At 32.5% G+C, this 20039-nt stretch overlaps 1 protein-coding gene across 1 annotated transcript; it reads right to left on the minus strand.

The window, feature by feature from the left end:
• Nucleotides 1-848: 848 nt before the first annotated feature.
• LOC139486508 (transcription intermediary factor 1-alpha-like) lies at nucleotides 849-14453 on the minus strand. The gene is made up of 4 exons (XM_071271412.1): nucleotides 13569-14453; nucleotides 11756-11800; nucleotides 9600-9647; nucleotides 849-876 (listed from the first exon to the last, which is right to left on the minus strand). Exons 1-4 carry the CDS (start codon nucleotides 14333-14335, stop codon nucleotides 855-857), a joined length of 882 nt encoding a protein of 293 aa, XP_071127513.1. The 5' UTR covers nucleotides 14336-14453; the 3' UTR covers nucleotides 849-854.
• Between the last annotated feature and the right edge of the window lie 5586 nt (nucleotides 14454-20039).

Raw genomic sequence — 20039 nt, forward strand, 5'->3', positions numbered from 1 at the left:
ACTATAATGGTTTTAATCTATATAAAACAAATATAAAGATGCAATGACACAATTAAAGTTAAAATACATTTTATAGGCTTGGTTAGTTAGGTCCCTTAAATTTTTATTTGATTTTTTACATGTTAAATCAGCTTGACTTTTCGGGACTCTGTAATACACGATGTTTGATCATTTATTTATCCTTTGATGCACATAATGGTGAATTAGTTTTCCAAAGAAATTATCTTTCTTTAAACATGTTGAGATATTCGTCAGTAATCAGACCAGATCCTTTGTTCATTTTTTTGGATTTTCCACATATTTTCTTACAAATGCAATACAATCCTCTTCTTTAAATCTGTTTGTTCTTAAAGTTTGTATTTTTCATGGCTGAAATTCTGTGTTTTTTAAAAAGGCCTTATTTTTTTTTCTCAATAAACAGATAGAACGTAAAGGAATCAAACTTTTTATCATCTTTAATCAAGGTAAGTGTATATAAACCTTTTTAAAGTCTTTATACACTGAAAAATGAATATCAATGGCTGACCGATGTTGGGCTAATACCGTATAGCGGGTCATTTTCGCGGGGTGTAAATTTTCACTTATTTTCGAGGATAGAACAAAATCGCCAAAATTAATTCCGCCAATTTGAAAGTGTACATGCAAAGATATTGATGAAAATTTTGAATCCGCCAAAATAATAACCGACTAAAATATTTCGTATACCTTATTTAAGGTTAATCGCGAAATTTGACACCCACGAAAATAACCCGCTATACGGTAGTACTGTTACACTAACAAAACAGTTTTTTCCTATTTGCATATTCACAATTTGTGAATGATTTATTCATTTTGTTGTAGATATTTACTGATACTTACTCCGACATCTGTTTTACCCTGAAAAGAAATAGAAAGGTATTTTTATTCGAAGTCAGTCTATGGAAGAAGCGATTCAATAAAAACTTTTCTTATATCAACGAGCGATATTGTCTTATATCAACGAGTTGCATTGTGGAAAATTTCAGACGAATATTAGCATTTGTACGAAGAAAGGCAGATTTCTCGGCATAAAGTAATGACTCTTTTCTTAAAATACAGAAAATGTATTTATTATTAACATAGAAAAAAATATTGAGAAGGAAAACAGTTCTTTTTGGATATCAGAGACTTTTCCCGTTGGTAAACCAATATCTCTATGAACATAATCAGCTCGCCGCGTGGACGCTCTTTTACATCGCGATGACCGTGAGGGCATTCCGATGTATTGTTGCTACAGAGATTTGACTTTCGTCTTTTACTAGTAACCGATCGTATAAATACGCGAACATTTCTTAGTGCAAAATAACAAACTGTATCGTTTGTTATAAATTCATTTCTTAAAATGAGTAATAAAACTAAAAAAATGTTTAGAACACAAATAAATAAGATGTAAATGTCTTTTGACGTTAGAAATGTGTATATATATTTTCTATATTTATAAATTTAGATCGTTCAGTTTGAGGACTGGAATTCAGTTATTTATAAGGGCAAATTTTAAAGATTTATAGATATAAGAAGATGGTGCATGAGTTCGAATGAGACAAATTTCCATCAAAGTAATAATTTGTTTAAAGAAAACCATTATAGATCAAAGTAGGGCCTTAAACACGGAGCCTTGGCTCACAGCGAACACCACGCTATATAGGTACAAAAACATTACTAGTGTTAAACCATTCAAACAGGAAAATCAACGGTCTACTCTAATTTGTATAAAAAAAGGAGATTCAAAAGTCAGATTTTGTCGAATCAGTCTGAACGAGGACAGTATGATTCATCTTTGTCACAAGTTAGTTTCATTGTTATCAATAAAGAAAGTCTTCCATGTGTGCGTTGCGAGAATATCGGATATATATTATTTCATCATGAAATTTGCTAAATGTTATATATGTGAACAATCATTTTGATACTTAGCTATTTGATTACGGCATTGTTTATTTAACTCTTATTTGATTAGTTTTACTTCCAAAACTAATTGAGAAATTTGTAAGATGTTACCAAAAACAATTTGAATTTAAGTAATGGTCTTAAAACTGCTTATTTACATACAATACTACTAAGAAGTAAAATCACAAAAAATACTGAACTCGGAGCAAAATTCAAAACAGAAAGTCCCTTATCAAATGGTAAAATCAAATGATAAAACACACGAAACGAATGGATAACAACTATCAGATTTCTGACTCGGTTCTGGCATTTTCAAATTTTGAAAATAGGGATTGAACCTGGTTTTATAGCGCTTAACCTCTCACGTGTATAACAGTCTCATCAAATTCTGTCATATTTACAACGATGCGTGATCAAAACAGACATAATAGGTAAAATTGTCAAAATATGGGTGCAACAGTCTAATATTAATACTAATAAGTACTAATATTGATAACAAAAGTACCGCTATGCTATTTTAAAAGTATCGCATTGATATTAGAAAAAATAGCATTTGTATATTTATGTATATTAGAAAAACACAGCACTTCAAATTTTACACGGACATAAACGTTTGCTTCTAACTAACTTCTAACTGTATATTTAGACTCCATTGTTGTTCATATTTGAACAATAAGTTTTAAAGTTAGTATTTTTTTAATATTTCGTTGCCGAAAACAACATTTTCCGCATGGATTGTCTGCATATTTATAATTGATATTAGACAATATCGCTATGTGATATAAGAAAAGTTTTTATCGATACGCTTCTTCCATAGACTGGAAGTGAAATTCGATCAAAAGATCGAATTCATATTGATATGTTATGTTTGGTTACTTTGAACATGTTGAATTGATTTCATCATCTATTATCTTGAATGGAATATTAGTCTGCAAATAAATAAATGTAATCTAGTGCTTTATATTATTTCCTTTTGTGCTTAGTCTAATTAATCAATGCGATTATAAATTAGTAAATATTTGTTTCAATTTTTATATGTGTAAGACTCTTAAGTACGATAGTACACTAAAGTGGGATGGTATACGCTAAAGTACGATGGTGTCTCACGCTAAAATGTGATGGTTGTTTGTTCGCTAAAGTACGTTGGTGTATTACGCTAAAGTGCGATAGTCCAAAGGGTAAGATTCGAAGTATTAAAACATCGAGGTTAAAAAACAAATGAACAAGTTTTGCAAAAGCTAGTATGTTAAGGTATAACATATGTGATAGGCTTTATAATTTACCGGTAGGTTTAAGTGATTGTTTCTAAATAAACAAGTTCAACCAAATAATAGTTGCTATAAAGGTACTAATTTATGTGTCGCAAAATATCAAATTTCATATAAAATGAATATTTAACAATTTGGAGCGTATTCATGGTAATGAATATTTGGATAATTGGTTGTATTGTCGTTCACACCAATGTTACAACCTCCCTTACAGTCGTCATTGAAAAATTATAAATACAAAATTCGTTCATTGTCGGAATATGCAACATTTATTTTTTTATTAATAAGCTTTAATTCAAATACGAGAGAAAGGCAATGTTCGCCTACCTTTCTCCTTTTTCTTAGCGAGAACAAATACATGTTTTATTTTGCTACAATGTACAGTACAAACTAATGTTTAAGCAGACAATTTATAATTCACGCCTGAAAACATGTATGTCTATTTTACCGTTGGACGATATTTTATTAAAATCGACAACATTTTAACGGGGATCACAAAGTAAACTGCCACATAAACAATGATTCAAATGTATCCGTTTGCTTCTAATAGAAGCAGGATAAGTATGCGTATATTGTTTTGTATGCATATGTAGGACTCTAACTTGCGATGATCACGCTAAAGTGCGATGGTCTACGCTAAAGTACGATGGTGTCCCACGCTAAAGTGCGATGGTTGTTTGTTCTCTAAAGTACGATCGCGCTAAAGTGCGATGGAGCAATAGGGTAAGGTTCGAGGGCTTTATAAAAAACGTTGTTAAAGAACACTTAATGTAAATATAGTTCTTTTGCATAATCTAGTATTATAAGGTATACCACATTTGAAAGGCATTATAATTTATAACCGTAGTCTCAAGTGAATGATTCTAAAAGACCGACCACGTAATAATTGCTAAAAAGTAATTTGGGTGTCACAGAATACTATATTTCTTGTAAATGAATATTTGACAATTCGGGCGTATTAAATATTGTGCTAATTGGTGTAGCTTAACGTTCACACGTTGTAGTCTATCACTAATGGGAACAAATCTACTTATTATCGTCCTTTTTACAATACATATACAAAAAAAAATGAAAATAACACGTTAAATCATTTCTTGCGTTCGAATCTTTTCTGGATTTACCTTCATCAGGAACGCTCAAAGCCAAACATTTGCAATCCGAAGATGTATAAGTACCGAAACCGTTGAAGAGCTATATGTCAAAAATAACCTAAATTATATAGCCAAATTCATCTAATCAAAAGCCAACTTTGCCCGAGGGAGTTGAAACCTTAGTTTCTTAAAAATTAAAAAATTTATAAACGGATAATTTTCGATTATTGTCGGAATATGTAACATTTATTTGTTTAATTTAAAGGAGAGAGAAAAGCGATGTTTGCCGAGCTTAATTTTCTCCTTTTTGTAGCGACTTTACATCCGTGTTATATTTTCCTGCAATGTACAAACTAACGTTTCAGTCGACAATTAATAATTTACGTATTAAAGATGTACATGTACCTTTATTTTGCCGACGTTACTTTTCAATGAAAGTGGGAACATTTTAACGGGGACCGCACAATAAACTGCAATATAAACAATAATTCAAATGCATCCGCTCGCTTCCAATAAATGCAGGATACAGGATATCTATGCGAATACTACTTGTATCTTAGGACCATTAGTAAAACGATTGACAGCAAGATGCAAGTTCTTCTTCCAGCACACGACACAAATACACATTTGCCCAGTCGACAATTAAAGCACGGTTATGTGTAAATTAATTAAGTCATTGACATTTGGATGAAAAGTTCTTATTGATCAAATATTTTTCATTCGGCGTGTTAATTTTTAGTTTGTATAAACGACTGTTAACGTCATAATCCATCTACATTTCTTACGTCTACACTGTGTCTAAACCACACTGCCAAAAATTGTTCGGACTCGATGGTATCTAACATCCGGCACAATGACGGAACATCAATAGACAGAAAAAAGGTAGATTTCTCCTTATTTTTTTTATTTCTTTTATGATATCGAAGAATATATATAGATATACAACTACGTTCTGTTAACGTTGTGAGATGCAAATTTTCTACAACCGTTTTATATTAACGGAGAAATAAGTAAAAATGCACGTCAAAATGACGAATTGAGTGAACCTTGCCTCGAAGTTGTTTAATTTCTCGTTAAGTTGTTCACATTGTACTGAAAGAAAGGTACGGGAAGATAGATACTGACACGGAGATTACAAAACTAGTCATTATGAACATCTCAAATCTTGTATTTCCGATTATGGAACGAAAGAAGTGGGGCATGTCAAAACGGAACTGTCCGGTTTTGTCAATGTTTACAACCCGGTTTTGTCATAGATTTCACATTGCATAACCCGGTTTGGTCAAATAAAAAAAAATCATAATCACATTACATAAGAGTTGATTATTTAACTTCAGCGTTAAAAGGGAGTTTTGTGGGTCGTTGGAAAACAACTTCTTTCACAGGACAACGGCTTATTGTCTATATGAGTCTCAGATTTAAATAAGTAATAAGCAAACACTTGAATTCCTGCTCTTATAGAACACAAATAATTTTAATCTAACTTTGCATTCCAAAAGCTGCATATGTCAAAACAAAAGTTAGAAGGTTAGACTGCAACATATACAAGTATAGAACACAGATCTAACGATTTCTTTTCTATTTGTCATATATAAAAAAGAAGATGCGGTATGATTCCCAATGAGACAACTAACCACAAAAGACCAAAATGACACAGACTTTAACAACTATGGGTCACCGTACGGCCTTCAACAATGGGCAAAGCCCATACCGCATAGTCAGCTATAAAAGGCCCCGATAAGAAAATGTAAAACAATTCAAACATATGTCCATTGCCCATTCCCTTGACTTAATTTTTATATTATTTTTCCTTTGGCCACATGATGATTTATGTGACCGTGAACTTATTTCCTTGATTAATTGATTAAGGGTATTGTGTGGTTGATTTTAATAGTTAGAATGTGTTCATGTCCGTCAGGCAGGATTCATTATACATCGACTCAAATGGTTCCATAAATAATTGGTTAAGTTTCTGTTACCATTTTTTTTTTATCTTACAGACCTTCAAAATTAATTGAATTGCGATCATTTAAGCATTTGTTACATGTCAGTGCGTACACTTAAGTATAAATAATATGTCTTATTTATTTTTGTTGAAAAAAAAACGCCAGTGAAGTTGTTTGCTATGTCCGATCAAGTTATCTCGTTCGTGAAATTTGAAATTTTCAGTTGTTACAATTTTTTTTAAAAATGTAAGAACGGTGCAATTTTGTTTGGAATTCTTGGTTGTTTTTAGCTCACCTGACCCAATTTTTTTCATCACTTGCCACCGGTCGACCGTCGTTCATTGTCTTTCAAGATATTTTTTTTACATAAATTTCCACATCTAAAATTACTAGGCTGCATTTAACGAACCTTATCTAACATCATATATTTTTTTAATATCTAGTTTTAAAAAGTTCACTGTGTCCCCGCTTGTCAAACAAGATGGCCGTCATGGCTAAAAAATAAAAAAGGGGGACTTGCAAGTGCATAAAAAATAGATGAAGATATAGAAAATTTGAAATGGCAAGATGATTCTTAGTTGAGCTCTACCATTTGTCTATTTATTTCAAAATTCTCACAATACTTCTGAAAGGAGTTATTGCATTGCCCTTAAATGAAAAATATAGCAAAACTGATAAGGAAGAAAAGATATACAAATAAGTCGACTTGGCCGATATCCTAATAAAACTTATTGACCTTTGATTAAGATTTGTTTTTTATTTCTTTGCGTTTTTACACGCCCGTCACAATTTTGACAGGACGTATTACTGTATTACTATCCTTCCTTTCACCCGTCCGTTCCTCCATCTATCAGTCATTCTGTCCGTCACGGTCTGTCTATCTATCCGTCTATCCTTCTGTCTAGAGTAAACATGTTGCACCGTTAATTGAGAACAGCTTATATAATCATGAAACTTAACGTAGTTATTTCTAATAAAATGGTCAAACGATCTGTAAACCTTTAAGGTGACTCGTGGGTACAAAACTTTCAGTAAACAATTGAACCTTTATTTCTTCATTACAAATTTTATTTATTACACTACAAGTTATTACTTTATGATATGCTAAAAAAATCAACCCAAAAAATCGATTCGGTTTGGCCCCAGATGACTTTTAAAATGTTTATAACAGTGAAAAAGCTCCTAATTATCTCCCTTTGGTGCAAAAATGCCGTTTTTTGGCATTAAATTTGAAATATCTTTTTTAACTCAGCGGTGACCTATATTTTTTATTATTGTTTTCATATAAGCTGTACATAAACTGAATAATTGAAGAATTTAAGCGATTTCTGTAATTAGGTAATTTTTTTATTTCGATATTACCTCTATTTCTCCTATTAGTTCAACAGAAAAAAAGGACATTAACAAAAATGTATGCTTCTTCCGGAGGCAGATTGTGAGCTTAAATAAACGGTGACCCCATTTTTATTTCATTTTTCTCTTAAGTATATGATGAAGTTCATTTATAAAAAAAATATAGCAAAATCCTAAATTAGAAAAAAAAAATTGATTTATACCCAGGAGCCCCCTTAAGTGAAAATCTAATTAAATCTTTTTGAGTTACAGGACTAAATGTGAGTAAAACAGGAGTGTGTTTTTTTAACATGTCGCGCCATATCTCAAAAACGATTTATTATCATTGCATCAAACTTTACACACTTCTTAGTTATACAAAACTTCTGTATACTTTTTGGGGATATTTTAAATTTTGATTAGGCGTTATTAGGCGTTATTAGGAGGTCACATATTACGATGTATCTCAAAACCTATATAAAAACATTTAATAATGTTATTAAATAATTAGATATCCGTGTTTGCTATTGAGTATTTATATTCCATTTAAAATTAGTTTGAAGTTGAGTTAAATAAGGGATACGCTTTCTTTAGGAAAATGTGTATTACTATAATTACCTATGTCCAAAAGTGCCCTTTTAGAATAAATTTAAACACGCCAAGTTTACTTTACAAAAAATATATATTCCAATTCTTTCGAAAGACAATATTCAGATCCGTGTTTAAGTTGCTTTTCATAACTTGTTAATTTAAAAAAAAACCGGGTGATACATATAGACGAAACCGGGTGATTGTGTAGTAAACAACATTGACAAAACCGGTGTATTTTAATTTGATATTACCCATTTCTTTTGTTCCATACACAGAAATACAAGTATTGAGATGCTCATAATGACTAGTTTTGCAATCTCCGTGTCAATATCTATCTTCCCGTACCTTTCTGTCCGTACAGTGTGAACAATTTAACGAGAAATTAAACAATTTCGAGGCAAGGTTCACTCAATTCGTCATTTTGAAATGCATTTTTACTTATTTCTCCGTTAATATAGAACGGTTATAGAAAATATTGCATCTCACAATAGAAAATAGTTGTATATGTATATTTATTCTTCGATATCATAAAAAAAAATATAAAAGAATAAGGAGAAATCTTCCTTTTTTCTGTCTATTAGTATTCCGTTATTGTGCCGGATGTTAGATACCATCGAGTCCGAAAAAAATTTGCCAGTGTTGTTTAGACACAGTGGTCTTCTATATTTTCGCAGACCATCGAACCTTAGCGTAAGGAGGAATCGCACTTTAGCGTAGACCATCGCACTTTAGCGTGACCATCGTACTTAAGTGTCCCCATCGCACTTTAGAGTCCTACATATATAGTAAAATTGTTGACTGTAGAATACAAGTTCTTTTTCCAGCACTCGAAAATAATAAACATTGTGCTGCAGCCGACAAAGAACGTTAAGTTTAAATCAATTACTAGTAAGTCGTGGACATTTGATGTAAAAATTGTTAATAAAATATTCTAAATCTATCTTCACGATCTTCCGGCATGTTCATTTTTGGTTTGTAAAACGTCTGTTAACGTCATAATCAAACTACGTTTCTTACGTCTATACTTTCGCGGACCATCGAACTTTCGCGGACCATCGAACTTTAGCGTGTGGATGCATCGCACTTTAGCGTACACCATCGCACTTTAGCCCTCCCAATGCACTTTAGCCCTCCCCCCATCGCAGTTTAGAGTCCTACATATCTTTTCTCATTTTGTGGATTTGTTGTACATAGTTCGCATATCGTTGCTTTTTTATGTAATGTAATGTAATGTCTTTCACTTTGGTCTGAACTTTTGTTTTGATTATTTATTCTCAGATATTCTTGTCAGGGTATTGTCATTTATTACCCTCTGCTGTTATTTCTGATCTTTTGTTTTTAGCATGTTTTTGTAGTGCGTTATTTTGCTTTTTAAGTTTTTAAGATTATCCTGGTATTTTTATTCAAGCGGATGGTTTATGATATCCAAACATCTTTTCATATCTAACAGGAATAAAACTTCTTCTTACCTACAACGTCTGCATGTGTATCTGTACATAGTCTTCGTTAACTGTACGCTGAAATCAGTGATATGGGAATATAAACTGACAAAAGTGAAACTCACGAAAACAAGAAACATTTACAAAATACTATGCATATTAAAACGTATTTGTGTGGGTTTGTTTTTTTAATCTTAAACAGATATATCATGTTAATGATGTGTATTTGCAAAAAATACCAGTCGAGAGAATGTTAAATTTCGCAAGCCGTAAGGCGATGAAAATTCATTCTCAAGACTGGTATTCCTCGCAAATACCCCTCAAGAACATGCTATAAAATTGAGAATGGAAATGGGGAATGTGCCAAAGAGACAACAATCCGACCATAGAAAAAAAAACAACAACAGAAGGTCACCAACAGGTCTTCAATGTAGCGAGAAATTCCCGCACCCGGAGGCGTCCTTCAACTGGCCCCTACACAAATATATACTAGTTCAGTGATAATGAACGCCATACTAATTTCCAAATTGTACACAAGAAACTAAAATTAAAATAATACAAGACTAACAAAGGCCAGAGGCTCCTGACTTGGGACAGGCGCAAAAATGCGGCGGGGTTAAACATGTTTGTCCCCCTATACCTCTAGCCAATGTAGAAAAGTAAACGCATAACAATACGCACATTAAAATTCAGTTCAAGAGAAGTCCGAGTCTGATGTTAGAAGATGTAACCAAAGAAAATAAACAAAATGACAATAATACATAAATAACAACAGACTACTAGCAGTTAACTGACATGCCAGCTCCAGACTTCAATTAAACTGACTGAAAGATTATGATTTCATCATATGAACATCAGGCACAATCCTTCCCGTTAGGGGTTTAGTATCATACCATTATAACATATATGAGAAGAACATAACCCGTGTCATGTCAACAACTGGTTTTTGAATAAATGTGTTTAGTTCCGATGCAAAGACCCTATAAGTGAATCAATATTAACGCCAAAATAAGCAATCTTTAATGACCTGACAACAGTCTCGTAACTATATCCCTTCTTAATAAGTCTATTCAAAGGTTTTGTTAGTTTTTGAGGTGAATACTGACACCTTTGTGCTTTATAAAGAATATTTCCATAAAAAATTTGATGTGAAATACCTGAACGTATAAGAAGTCTGCATGTTGAGCTATATTTACGAATGATGTCTTTATACCGATGATAAAATTTAGTAAATGTTTTGACTAGTTTGTGATATCGAAAACCCTGGTGTAATAATTTTTCAGTAATACATAAATTTCTCTCGTTAAAATCTAAAACATTGTTACATACACGAGCGAATCGTACAAGTTGAGATATATAAACACCGTAAGATGGTGACAAGGGAACGTCACCATCTAAAAATGGATAATTAACGATAGGAAATGTCTGTTTAACTACACCGAATGTTAATGTTCAAAAACCCATTGATGATCGTGACGTTACAAGCGTCCAGTCGGATAGAGTATTTTTTGACAAATACCATGGCAGAGAGGATAAAAAAAGGCAAATACCATGGCGGCGTTAAAAAATGAACAATATTCATTTGATAACAGTTAACTGGTGAAAAATACACTAGCTATCAATCAATCGAAACCCAGGATTCTTACATAAGGTGTAATTATTGTTCAAATTCTCATCATATATATTGCCAAATGATTTACTCCTGGTGTCCGTATAAAAAAATCATCTCCAAAAAAAAATTCTTCTAAAATGTATCTATGTTGCAAGTCACTAATGAACAAACTCAACAGTTGAATTAAAATCAATTATACAGGGATTGAAACTTTCAGAAGTAAGGAGGCTGTATGATTAAAATTCAAAGAGGTTGGTATTTGTCACTATTGAAGAGCAACTGCATTGTATTGAATTGAGTAACATTGAGTCTTTTGTCAACAAATAGTATTTGGCAGGAGTTTTTCATGCATTGGATTATTCAACCAATTAAAAGAAATAAGCTGTGTTCATTAAATGCTATCGTACCCTTGGTGTGAACGAGAAAACATTACAACTGGTTGTTCAAGTGTTTATTCTAAAAATTGGGTTTACGGTGGAATTTTACCAAATCTTGGCTTACAAAAATGATTGTTATTAAATAGAACAATAGCGATCATAAAAGACGACATTTAACGAACAAAAAAAGAAAATACCTGGTCTCTTTCTTTGACGTCTGCTCTACATTGTAAATAATTTCTCTGAAAAAAGTAGACCATACAAATTATCAATTATCATTTCATGAGTTTAAGTGTATCTTCAATGTAGCATAAACAGCGTGTCAGTATAGTCCTGTTCTTTTTTTTTTTAAACATGTATATTACTTCATTTATTTCACTTGATTGGGCGGAGTTAAATCGGTTCGCTAATCATTGTCCAGTCCATCTACTAATAGGTGTTTTAGGATAAACTCATATATGCAGTGTCCAGTTATGGTCATTGTTAATTCGTTTGGTGACACTGATAGGTGATTAGAAATCAATGATATTTATAACAGCAATCATCCTTATCATACACATATTCAAATAGACTGGCCATACGCTAATTAAAATGTAAGTTCCGCCCGATCAGTTGAAATAACATTGGTAATAAAGACTTTCGGTGTAAAATTTTTACATTTATATATCATGTATATACGTTTACATCGAAAATTGGTGAAATCTTGTGAACACACACATTGAATTTAAGTCATAAAAACAAGATAGGGAGTACATTAGTTTCATTGAATTATTAAAAATCTGTTTTCAAAAGTTTTGATTAAACTATTTTATTGTTATTTTACTAATTTCCATAGAGAATGAAAATTTAATAACACATTATGATTATGAAAGTAACAAAATTCATTCAAATATATAATTTGTACACTGTTTTCATTCCTGTGCAATTTGTTTTTCTGTTTTGACAGTCTCATGGGTGTATCGTGTTTTTTTCTAATTTTAGTCCTTTTACATTATATTCCACGAGTCTGTGTTCATAAATATTAAAATACTGATCATGTGTCCAAATTGACCTACACCGATCTGATAAAGCAACGTCTAATTATTACTAATGATCGTAAGGGTAACTGCGATTTTGTTTTATTAATGATTCAGACCATCAAAAAATTGAAAATACATGTAATTGACTGATAAACTTAATACCTTTAAAATATTTAAAAAGTTGTTTTTTTGTTTGTTAAAACCAATATTTTGATGGCCTAGCTGACCGAAAATAAATTAAGATTTTGCACTATAGCTGAAAAAAAATCATACTGTCACGTGCTTGAAAAAAATGCACTGCTAAATTTGAGGATGCTGATTCTAACAACAGACGAGACAGTGAAACAGCATATAATAAACATCTGTACAGTCTACAGATTAAGTTAAGATTTATATTTATACCTTATCATTTTTTGTATGTTCCTGTTATAGTGTTTGATCCAGAAACGCATTCAAATCTCCAGAATGATGTGTTACTACATTAAGACCGTACTCAAAACTGCAACTATTATATAAGCCTCCACTGTTTCCAACTATGATAATTGACATTTCATTGAAAAAAGAAGTAAAAGAATGATTCAAACGGAAAATACAACAGGTACACAAGTCTTTGTCATACACAATCAGGACTGCAGTACCTGTATGACGGACTCAGAGAATATCATTATGAAGGAAGTGGGCTAAAAAAACAACAGAGACAACAGCCAATGCCAGGATATAGACAGAGCGATGTACTTGACATTTCACATCAATTTGAAAATTAGCTTTCCTTCTCATAAGAAAAGGTTCTGAAAAATAGTGATGAACACAATGAAAACTCCCCCCCCCCCCCCTAATTAAGAAAATGGTTGTTGCCTAAAACATTTTAACCTGAAGTACAAGTAATTATTTGAAAATAACTTTAACAACAAATTAACAACGGAAATGCAATAGGCAAAATAATCTATTGGCATTACAATACTTTGCAGACTTAACAGATTAAATCACTTACTTTAAGGATACGTCTCCAAATAGATTGAACATTTCTCGTTCTGATACGTTCCTTTTGTTATATTTTACTTTGGGGATGACCGGTAGCTGCTTTTCACCTTCTATATCCACCTCTGCTTTAATATTTTTCAATTGTGTTAGAAGTTTACTAGCATTGACAACTTTCTGGCACTCGTTGAAGGCAGTCTGACACTCCACGAACTTTCCTAAATCTTTTTGAAACCCAGTGTTAATTGACTGAAAGACCTTCAGGTTTGCTGACTCTATTTCCTCTAATGATGTTATGAGTGCTTGTACTTTCTTGTCAATCCACTGCTTCATCAGTTTCCCGTCTTCTGTAATAACACGAATAGCTTCTTTTATTTCGCTCTGGTACTCCTCTGTACCTTGTTTAATTTTATTTAGATTTTTTTTTACGGATTTAATCTTCGATTCAATGATCTTTTTCACTTCAGTCTGTAATTCCTTTGTCGATTCGTTGATTTCAGACATATCATGCTTTTTATGTTTTTTGACGCTGCAAATTTTGCATATTGGCATGTCACAATCAATGCAATAAAATATAAAGTTTTCGTCATGTTCTTTGCAAAACGGGTTTACTTCCGGGTTGATATGTGACCCATTAAGAAATGTATGATTTCTACATATTTTTGACCGTAAATGTAAAGTTTTACAATTTTCACACATCCATTGCTCGCATTGCTCACAATAGTTATTTCCTGGTCCGCTCATACATATGTCGCAGGACTTCGAGGCAATTTGTGCCATTTTGGTTGTTGCCTTTTGTTATCTTGACACAGGTGATCTCTAATAAATAATCAACACCGGACAAGACTGACAGGAAGTTACGGAAATTGCTCAAATATCTAGACTTTTCCAACTTTTCTACGCCCATGATTACAAGGATAGTTATCGATGAAACTGTTAAGGTTTAAATTGAACATGTTGAATCAGATTCAATATACAAAATATGTAAGCAATATTTAAACGTGTTTGTTTGCTTTTAAATTATTAATATTTTTAGATATGTTAATGTCTATACCTGAGTTCCGATATACACGGTATCTCACATTTATCAATATTTAGTTTAACATGTAAAATATTTAATGTAATACAAGAGTTTCAACCTATACCTCATCTGTATCTCATCTTAATTAATATTCAATTCAAGATAATAAAATATTGACAAAGAGGGATAATATTTTACCTTTGTTTACTTTTAAACGTGTACTATTTTTAAATATGTTAATATCCATACAGGAGTTCCGATATACACAGTATCTCACCTTTATAAGCTTTTAGTTAAAACAGGTAATATGTTTCAATGTCAATTTCTGAGTTCCGATGTATACTGTATCTCATTAAAATTTCAAATATTCCATCCAAAGTAAAATATTTGGAAAGAGAAATAATTTGTTACACTAATATCACCGATTGCAAAATAAAGGTTATAACTTTTCCAGTTAAAATGTTTGTATATGTGCTAAATTGGCTGTGCATGTACGTTAAAAGGGTACGCATTCTCATTTATTGATAATCGTACGTAGGTAATTTCTAAATTATGGCGTTTTAATCGAAAGATTGACTCTGCGTCATATATAAACTTCTAAATACTACATTAAACAAATTGATTATCACTATATTCAGTCGGAAACCCGGTTGAAATAGAACAAAAGAATTGAAGCTCTTTGTTAGAGAAGGCGATAAATGCTTACTTTAATGTTTACTATGGTGACAAAAAGTTTAAAAGTTAATAGAAACAAACAAAATTACAACTTTATTCTTAATTACGAAGTGTTTTATTTTAAAAACACCTTTTTGCATAAGTTTTCAATTTATCTAGTACATAGTTAAGCAGAACAATTAGATACCAAGTCGACGACATGGGTATCTTTCAAGTTGGATGTAGAAAATGCATAACCTCCGATTTAAAAAAAAATTACCACGGACGGAAAACATATCAATCTATTAGTTCAGTAATTTTCGTGTCTGCCCTTCCATTATGTGACTCAAGAAAAAAATCCAAAAAAATGGGTAACAATTGTATCGAAAAGAGAAATTCGAGTTCACCTTTTTATGTTAGGGCGTGTTTGAGTTGAATATTTTGTCTTGATATCGTACAAAGCAAGAATATTTCATACATAGCCTCGCTTCAGATTCTATCATTTTTATATATCGAAGCTACAGATTGACTTTATAACATACAAAAATCACAGTATTAAAAGATGAAATACCTATCTAATGAATCACAAAAAACAGAGTAGGTGTGTTCGAATAGCTATTTTTTCCTGAAAGTACTTGACGTTGGATGATATAAATGCATATCTTGGAAATTATAATTTTGTGTGTGTGATAAATAGGGTTTATAGTTTTCAACCACTAAAAAAATCTTGTCTGCCCTTCCACGAAATATTTTATTTGAATTTTTTTTTAAATGTTAATGAATTTTCGAAAATTCCGTCTGACAACAATATATGATAAATAGCCTGCTGTTTAATCCATATCGCGCAACTTTAATGTGCACCCTTAAGCGCGCCCTTTATCAAACCCTTTATCGCATGGCTACCCTTTATCGCACCCCTATTCGGATTTCTCGTTCGTATTCTATACGAAGTCTCTCGGAGTTTTTTTATTCAGCAGACGACAACATTGATCAGCTGTTGATGTCATGACGTTACCACGGAGCCCGCACAGCATTCAAATGGGAGAAAAAGTAATGAATCGTTTCGCTCAAGATGTTTTAGAACAGGAAGATCGAATTGAATGGAAAAGGAAATAAACCAAAAAAAGCTGAATCACTGACAAAGGAGGAAATTGATATATACTGTATCAAAAGAAACTTCTAGGAGCAAGTAAAATTAGAGTCTACAATTAAAATGATTAAAAAAGCAATAAAATAGACCACATGATGTTTTTCGCATTAAAATACTTTTTTTACGCGTCTGTCTGATATACAGTTTGTGCTCTCCATATATATTTACAATACTAACTGATTTAAAAGAGGGACGAAAGATACCAAAGGGATAGTCAAACTCATCAATCTAAAACAAACTGACAACGCCATGGTTAAAAATGAAAAAGACAAACATACAACAGCACACATGACACAACATAGAAAACTAAAGAATAAACAACACGAACCCCACCAAAAAACTAGGGGTGATCTCAGGAGCTCCGGAAGGGTAAGCAGATCCTGCTCCACATGTGGCACCCGTTGTGTTGCTTATGTGATAACAAATCCGGCAAATAGTCTAATTCGGTAGGTCACATTCATGAAAGGGAAGGGGATTGTAGTTACGACGTAAGGAACATATCATTTGTGAAACGGTTATTCCATAACGGTCAACCAACTCGTGAGGTTCACCCTAACCTTTCGGCTCATAGTACGTGACACATACATGATCATGATGATAAATTTATCTTCTTGTATTCAGCTATCCTTTATGAACGTTTTTTTACAAGTAACAATAACTGTATATGTACGATACATGCATATCCCTCACTGGCGTTACACAATGTACAAATATTTTTTCTTCAGTTTAATATTTATTATTATGGCCAAAAAATATTACTTGTAGGCTTCATCTCAGTTCGTTTATGTGTGTGTTACATTTTAATGTTGTGTCGTCATTCTCTTACATTTCATTTGTATTTAATGCGTTTCCCTAGGTTTTGGTTTATGACCCGGATTTGCTTTTTTCTTCTATCGATTTATGAGTTTTGAACATCGGTAATGTAATAGTTCCAGATCTCACACAAAAAAGTGTTGGTTGTTGACCATGGTGTTTTATAACTAATATTTACAAAATAATCCATTTTATTTAAAAAGAATTTTAGACATAAAACATGCTGTTATAATGATTGACATTTTTATTAATTTATTTGAAAAATAATTTGTTTTGTATTTTTTCAGCTAATCCAAGAGCGTAAACAAACACTGTTTTCTTTAAAAACACTGTTAACAACAGCATGTTTTTTTTAACGAGATCAACACTGAAACATCAAAATTAAAGATGGGGGATATTGACCTAAAAACAACATCAGCAGGAGATAAGTATCTGGAGTTTACAGTGAGGGCAACCAAGACAATGTCTGGTGTAACGAGTGACGCAAAAGCATTTTCCCCCAAAATGTTTGAAAATAAAGGAAGATAAAAAGTTTTCATGTATTGAACATAATCATAACCCTGCTTGAATATTTATAGATTATTGATTTTCTCACTTGAGATAGTATGGTGAAAGTGAGCAAGGAAATCAAGTTAAGATGACCAAAGATAATCTATTTATAGCTACATGTATATTACTTATGATACATTGTAATTTTCATTGACAACCCCAATGTGCGATAAATTATTTTACTCTCCATCTTCTTGCTACACTCGTGTTAACACACTTTCTCAGCCATTACTAACATGTACAGTCTGCAAATTTCACCAAACAGTGTAAGAGTTAGATTTTCTACTGACAAATATAATATATACACAATAGTACCATACAAAACTCAAACAAATAGCAAAAATATACAATAAACAAAATATTTCTATGGTTTTTATGGGCAACAGGACCTAAATTGTAAGGTAACCAATGTGCTTCGGATGGATAAGTGATTCCTATTTATGATAAAGCTTAGACAACATGGCAAACATTAATCCGTAGGTAATCCCTGTTTAGGTGACCTGGATCAGTAAGAAATTCCTTTATACTCTCCTGTTTAAACATATGATAAGGCATATGATACATGGCAAAATCCGTATCACATGCCGTATCACCCTCGACCAATATCTGCCCTTGGGACTAAAGGCCCTCGGACTGATATAAGTATCTCGGGATGATACGGCATGTGATACGGATTTTGCCATGTATTATTCTCTATGTAATATTTATGTTTGTAGACAAATTCATGTAGCATATAACACCAGTATTTTCGTTATACATATATAAACAAAAGTATAGTGACATTTTTAAAACTCTCTCTGGTATGATACTGACGTATAAGTATATTCATCCTAGTTATAAAAGAAAGGATCAGCTTTTAATTTCACAAATCATCGTAGTTCTAAGATCAAACTTAAGACACGCTTTAAAAGTTAAATCCAATTTCACCAAAACGAATGACGAAGACACCTGCGACCAACTTAGGAGTGCCTATACCCACACCCTGTGTCCAAGAAATATTAACGACAACTGTTACGCTGATCTTAAGTATTTAAAAAATGGTTGCTGCGCTTCTAGTGTCATTCTTGAGACGCCAGTTCAGTATAGTATAAATATTGAGAGACTGTTTGAAACCAGTCGATATGTATACAGATGCTTTCCAAGGGACAAGGTGTTGGAACTGATAAACCGTGTTTTGCCTATTAAAGAAAGACCTACTAGACGGACAATGTCCAATGTCTATCAGCACTCAGGTACAATATTAAATGTAATTATAGTAAAAATGTAAAACCGTCTGCACTCGGCTAAAAATACAAAGTAAAAAATGACCTTGACATCTTATGGTAACTATTTACATTCACTAGTTTCAAGTACACTTTGTTCAATATCTTCTCATCATTGGAACAAAATTTAATAGTGCTGTAAGTGCGATATGATTGCTAGTGGCGAAGTTAGGTTTTTTTCTAAGTACACCTTGGCGATGAGTCGGAAAGCCCCCAGAAGGTTCAGCGCGTTTCGTCTACATAAGACTCATCAGTGACGCTTATATCAAAATATTTATAAAGCCAAACTAGTACAAAGTTGAAGAGCATTGAAGTTCCAAAAGTCCATAAAGTTGTGCCAAAGCCGGCTAACGTAATCTATTCCTGGGATAAGAAAACCTTTAGTTTTTCGAAAAATTCAAAGTTTTGTAAACAGGAAATTTATAGAAATGACCACATTGTTGATATTCATGTCAACACCGAAGTGTTGACTACTGGGCTGGTGATATCCTGGGGGACGAAACGTCCACCAGCAGTGCCATCGACCCAGTGATGTAAATAGTTATCATAGGCACCAGGATTATAATTTAGTACGCCAGACGCGCGTTTCGTCTACATAAGACTCATCAGTGACGCTCATATCAAACTATTTATAAAGCCAAATTAGTACAAAGTTGAAGAGCATTGAGGTTCCAAAATTCCAAAAAGTTGTTCCAAATACGGCTAACGTAATCTATTCCTGGGTTAAGAAAACCCTTAGTTTTTCGAAAAATTCAAAGTTTTGTAAACAGGAAATTCATAGAAATGACCACATTGTTGATATTCATGTCAACACCGAAGTGTTGACTACTGGGCTGGTGATATCCTGGGGGACGAAACGTCCACCAGCAGTGGCATCGACCCAGTGATGTAAATAGTTATAAAAGACACCAGGATTGTAATTTAGTACGCCAGACGCGCGTTTCGTCTACATAAGACTCATCAGTGACGCTCATATCAAACTATTTATAAAGCCAAACTAGTACAAAGTTGAAGAGCATTGAGGATCCAAAATTC

Source organism: Mytilus edulis, chromosome 8, assembly GCF_963676685.1.
Source record: "Mytilus edulis chromosome 8, xbMytEdul2.2, whole genome shotgun sequence".
Classification (NCBI taxonomy): domain Eukaryota; kingdom Metazoa; phylum Mollusca; class Bivalvia; order Mytilida; family Mytilidae; genus Mytilus; species Mytilus edulis.

What these genes read in the sequence shown, in the direction of transcription:
- LOC139486508 (XM_071271412.1), bottom strand. Translation starts at nt 14,335, where the DNA reads ATGGCACAAATTGCCTCGAAGTCCTGCGACATATGTATGAGCGGACCA. An exon ending in TTTGGAGACGTATCCTTAAA is followed by an intron (nt 11,801 to 13,568) that starts GTAAGTGATTTA and finishes TACTTTTTTCAG; the next exon opens with AGAAATTATTTACAATGTAG. An exon ending in ACGTCAAAGAAAGAGACCAG is followed by an intron (nt 9,648 to 11,755) that starts GTATTTTCTTTT and finishes CACTGATTTCAG; the next exon opens with CGTACAGTTAACGAAGACTA.